The sequence below is a fragment of the Pipistrellus kuhlii genome, unplaced genomic scaffold, assembly GCF_014108245.1.
Source record: "Pipistrellus kuhlii isolate mPipKuh1 unplaced genomic scaffold, mPipKuh1.p scaffold_m20_p_36, whole genome shotgun sequence".
NCBI classification, from domain to species: domain Eukaryota; kingdom Metazoa; phylum Chordata; class Mammalia; order Chiroptera; family Vespertilionidae; genus Pipistrellus; species Pipistrellus kuhlii.
In genome coordinates this window covers 4,108,510-4,113,521 of record NW_023425536.1, presented here as the reverse complement: position 1 = coordinate 4,113,521, position 5,012 = coordinate 4,108,510, and the positions used below count along the sequence as shown (strand labels likewise).

Genomic DNA, 5,012 nt, shown 5'->3' with positions numbered 1-5,012 from the left:
GGCTGCGGGGCCTGTGTTGGCTGCGGGGCCTGTGCTGGCTGAGGGGTCTGTGTTGGCTGCGGGGCCTGTGTTGGCTGCGGGGTCTGTGTTGGCTGCGGGGCCTGTGTTGGCTGCGGGGCCTGTGTTGGCTGCAGGGCCTGTGCTGGCTGAGGGGTCTGTGTTGGCTGCGGGGCCTGTGTTGGCTGCGGGGTCTGTGTTGGCTGCGGGGCCTGTGTTGGCTGCGGGGTCTGTGCTGGCCGCGGGGCCTGTGCTGGCTGAGGGGGTCTGTGTTGGCTGCGGGGTCAGTGCCGGCCGCGGTTCCTGTGCCGGCTGCGGGGTCTGTGTTGGCTGCGGGGTCAGTGCCGGCCGCGGTTCCTGTGCCGGCTGCGGGGTCTGTGCCGGCTGCGGGGCCTGTGTTGGCTGCGGGGCCTGTGTCGGCTGCGGGGCCTGTGTCGGCTGCGGGGCCTGTGTCGGCTGCGGGGCCTGTGCCGGCTGCGGGGCCTGTGTCGGCTGCGGGGCCTGTGTCGGCTGCGGGGCCTGTGTCGGCTGCGGGGCCTGTGTCGGCTGCGGGGCCTGTGTCGGCTGCGGGGTCTGTGTCGGCTGCGGGGCCTGTGTTGGCTGCGGGGTCTGTGTTGGCTGCGGGGTCTGTGTTGGCTGCGGGGTCAGTGCGGGGTCAGTGCCGGTCGTGGGGCCTGTGTTGGCTGCGGGGCCTGTGTTGGCTGCGGGGCCTGTGTTGGCTGCGGGGCCTGTGTTGGCTGCGGGGCCTGTGCTGGCTGAGGGGCCTGTGTTGGCTGCGGGGCCTGTGTTGGCTGCGGGGCCTGTGTTGGCTGCGGGGTCAGTGCCGGCTGCGGGGTCTGTGTTGGCTGCGGGGTCAGTGCCGGCCGCGGGGCCTGTGTTGGCTGCGGGGTCAGTGCCGGCTGCGGGGTCAGTGCCGGCTGCGGGGTCTGTGTTGGCTGCGGGGTCTGTGTTGGCTGCGGGGCCTGTGTTGGCTGCGGGGCCTGTGTTGGCTGCGGGGTCTGTGTTGGCCGCGGCCTGTTGGCTGCGGGTCAGTGAGCTGCAGGAAGTGTCACCTTGGCTGCAGAACCTGTGTTGGCTGCAGGGTCTGTGCTGGCTGCGGGGTCAGTGCCGGCCGCGGGGCCTGTGTTGGCTGCAGGGCCTGTGCCGGCCGCGGGGCCTGTGTTGGCTGTGGGGCCTGTGTTGGCTGCGGGGTCAGTGCCGGCTGCGGGGTCAGTGCCGGCTGCGGGGTCTGTGTTGGCTGCGGGGCCTGTGTTGGCTGCGGGGCCTGTGTTGGCTGTGGGGCCTGTGTTGGCTGTGGGGTCAGTGCCGGCTGCAGGGCCTGTGCTGGCTGAGGGGTCTGTGTTGGCTGCGGCGTCTGTGTTGGCTGCGGGGCCTGTGTTGGCTGCGGGGTCTGTGTTGGCTGCGGGGTCAGTGCCGGCTGCGGGGTCTGTGTTGGCTGTGGGGTCAGTGCCGGCTGCAGGGCCTGTGTTGGCTGCGGGGTCAGTGTTGGCTGAGGGGCCTGTGTTGGCTGAGGGGCCTGTGTTGGCTGCGGGGCCTGTGTTGGCTGCGGGGCCTGTGTTGGCTGCGGGGCCTGTGCCGGCTGAGGGGTCTGTGCCGGCTGCGGGGCCTGTGTTGGCTGCGGGGTCTGTGCCGGCTGCAGGGTCTGTGTTGGCTGCGGGGTCTGTGCCGGCTGCGGGGTCTGTGTTGGCTGCGGGGTCTGTGTTGGCTGCGGGGCCTGTGTTGGCTGCGGGGCCTGTGTTGGCTGAGGGGCCTGTGTTGGCTGCGGGGTCTGTGTTGGCTGCGGGGCCTGTGTTGGCTGCGGGGCCTGTGTTGGCTGCGGGGTCTGTGTTGGCTGCGGGGCCTGTGTTGGCTGCGGGGCCTGTGTTGGCTGCGGGGTCTGTGTTGGCTGCTGGGTCTGTGCGGGGCCTGTGCTGGCTGCAGGGTCTGTGCGGGGCCTGTGTTGGCTGCGGGGTCAGTGCCGGCTGTGGGGCCTGTGTTGGCTGCGGGGTCAGTGCCAGCTGCAGGAAGTGTCACCGGCGTCCAGAGAGCTGGAGAATGGCTGGGGTGACAGAAGGGCCGCACATTTGGTGCCAGAGGTGCTCCTCGGCAGAGGAAGCGGGCTTTACTTTGACCAGCGAAGAGAGCCCCGTCCGTTGGAGCGCCATCTCAATACGCCAAGGCTGCGGGTGCCGCCGGGTCAGGGCTCACACCAGAAGCGCCACTGAGTGCACAGCAAGTGGAACAAGTGGTGTTTCTCTCCATCTCACTCCCTTTCCTCTGAAAATCAATAAATAAGGGCTAAAAATGATATCCAGAAAGAACCGAAAGCACGGTCTCAAAGACATGGCGTACCGAGGCTCACAGCAGCAATGTCCACTCGTGGCCAGGAAGCGCAAAGCCACGAGCCGCTGGTGGGCGAGCAGACGTGGCCTGTGCCCCGCAGCCAGCACTGGGCCCCTTCTCCCGAGGCAACGAGCCGTCACGGGAGGCGGACGCTGTGTGACCCCCTCCCGGGGGCGGGGAAGGCCCAGCTCCCGCAGGCGGGGCCTCCTTCGGAGAAGGGGCCCGAGGAGTCGCTGGGTAAGGGACACAGTTTCCGTTTGCAAGGTGAGAAAGGTCCGAGATGGGCGGGACCACGTGGGAATATGTTGAGCACTGCTGAACGGGGCGCTCAGAAATGGCTGAGAGAGTGCATTTTGTGTGTATTTTACAATGTAAAAATTTTAAGTTGGCACAACACATCAGCACAATCATTCCTTCGGTTTGCTGCCCTGGCCACACCCGGCTCAGCTCCCGAAAACGCAGGCAGTTAGAGCCGGTGGGGAGGGAAAGGCCTGGTCCGCCGGCGGGCAGGGCGGGCAGCAGAGACAGGGCTGGAAGGCAGGGCTCCCGTAGCTCAGCCTGAGGCCTGCCTGCACCCGGCCCCTCACGGTGAGGAGTAGAAATAACGCGTATGCACGAGGGGGCCTTCCCACACCCAGGGCCGGGGCCAGCGGGCTGAGGGAAGGAAATGGGCCTGTGGCTCAAGTCCACGTGGTCTGAGGGTCACGGCCCCTGGACACACTGGAGGGAGGCGGGAGGGAGCTGGCCCGCTGAGGCGTCACGGGCACGCGCGGCCTGGTGGTGTGTCCCCCGGGCTGTGCTGTGACTTCCCCCACTCAGACCCTGCGAGGAGCCGGGGAAAAAAGCTGACCCTCCTCCAGCCTGGCCTCCACCGAGTATCACACACAGCAGGAGGCGTGCGCATGGGTTACTTTTTATTTCACTTCGACGGCTGGAAGATACCAACGTGTAAGACGGAATGGAAGCCGAACGGGTGATTGTACTGGCAGCTGATTGGATAATTTTGTGAAAACAGGATCATTTTGTGAAAATAAAGATGTGCCTGTTTGCAAGGCGCTGCTTGGGCGGGGACCTTTGCCGTGATGCCAAGGTGCTGGTGAGAAAGCGCCTGGCACCTCCTCCCAGCGCCTGGCACCTCCTCAGGCACCTGCAGTCCCCGGACAGCGGACAGCAGAGGGCGGCCACCCGCCCCCTCAGGGGGTGGGGGGGGGGGGGTATGAGCCAATACCCACTGGCTTATTCCGAGATTCCCTTTGGGCCGGTGAGGCTTTGCCAGAGAAGGACAGCCCTCCAGGCGGCGGGGCTCACTGGGCAGTGCCCGCGAGGTAGTTCTCTTTGCGTTTGGCAGACGTTCCTTTTCCTGCTTTAACCAGAGGGCGGCCCACGTCCAAGGTCAGAGCACGCCCTCAGCCGCCCGGCGGCCCGGAGCCCGCGATGCTGCGCAGCGTCTAAGCCTTCACGTCCGGGGGGTCGCTCTCCTCGTCCGCAGGCTGTCTGGGCCTGAGCTGGCCACGCAGCGTCAGGAAGGAGTACCGCAGGCCGCCCGCCATGCTGCAGGGAGAGGGAGGGAGATGGAGAGCGCCCGCGGCTGCTCGGCTCCGTCAGCTCGGTCAGCTCCCTCAGAAGGGAGCCCCCAGCCCGGCTTTATCCCTGCTTTTAGGTTACTTGATGAGAATTACCCCTCTTAGCTCAGAAATCTTTTGGGGCAGGAAAAAAAAAAAAAAGTAGATCAACCCTAATACAGAACTTTGTTGAGAAAATAAGCACTTGGTTATTACTGAATACACTGTACCTTATCACCCTAAAATAGCGCCCCAGGTCTGGGACCCAGCCTGTCCCCAGCCCGTGGCGCTCCGATGGCGCCCAAGGTTACTGCGGCCACCGCACAGGGGGAGGCAGATCGCAGGCTCTGCCAGGAAGAAGGCACATGGATTAGAGCCGACCTCAGCTCTGGAAGGTCCATCACTCCTGGCACTCGAGGGGAAGCAGATGAACCAAGTGGTTTAAGCGAAATTATCTTAGAAACTGGCATGTCAAAACACCTCCTCCTTCGCGTATAACACACCAGAAGCCCAGTGCACGAAATCCCCCATTACTGGTCGCCTCCCTCTGCAGGCGACAGGCGTAGGGTGTGGTCTCTTGGCTGGCCTGGGCCTCCCTCTGCCGGGCGATCGTGGGGCGATGGCAGGGGAGCCCCCCAACCAACTGCAGCTCACCGGCCATGGCTGGCCTGGCGCCAGTGCGTGTCACGGCGCCGTCATCATGACCGTCATTCTGCTGTTCGGCCAGTGGGTCAATTTGCATATTACACTTTTATTATGGGTCAGTCAGACGTTCACCAATTCATATTTTGCAAAAATGAGTTCCCTGAAACCCCCCACTTACCAGATATTTAACCCAATGAAGTTTAACACGGAGAAAACGTAGTCTCCGCCGACGAGCATCCCAATGTAGGCAACGGACACGTTCTGCAGGGGAAGAGAGGACCGCTCGTTGTAAAAGCGCAGGGTTTAGGGGGGAGATGCATGTCTACGGTGAGGTCTGAAATGAACAATTTCAGTTGCTTTGCACACAGGAGGTGCTCACAGAATGCTGGACGAACAGAAATCCATTGCATACTAAACAAACGAAGGGAACTGTGGCGTGGCAATCACAGAAGACGGCACCCTTCGTGCTTCACACACAGGAAGAAG

General features: G+C 64.2%; 1 protein-coding gene across 2 annotated transcripts in view; it reads right to left on the bottom strand.

The window, feature by feature from the left end:
* Positions 1 to 3,203: 3,203 nt before the first annotated feature.
* SLC35D2 (solute carrier family 35 member D2) overlaps positions 3,204 to 5,012 on the bottom strand; it is a 70,656-nt gene continuing 68,847 nt past the window's right edge. Inside the window, exons 10-11 of one of the 2 annotated variants that reach the window (XM_045570729.1) lie at positions 4,705 to 4,787; positions 3,204 to 3,870 (exon numbers count right to left, since the gene is read on the bottom strand). In XM_045570729.1, the coding sequence (XP_045426685.1) occupies positions 3,685 to 3,870; positions 4,705 to 4,787 (269 nt within the window). In that variant the 3' untranslated portion in view covers positions 3,204 to 3,684. The remainder of the gene's footprint in view (positions 3,871 to 4,704; positions 4,788 to 5,012) is intronic. The other variant, XM_036461343.2, reaches the window with a different exon arrangement.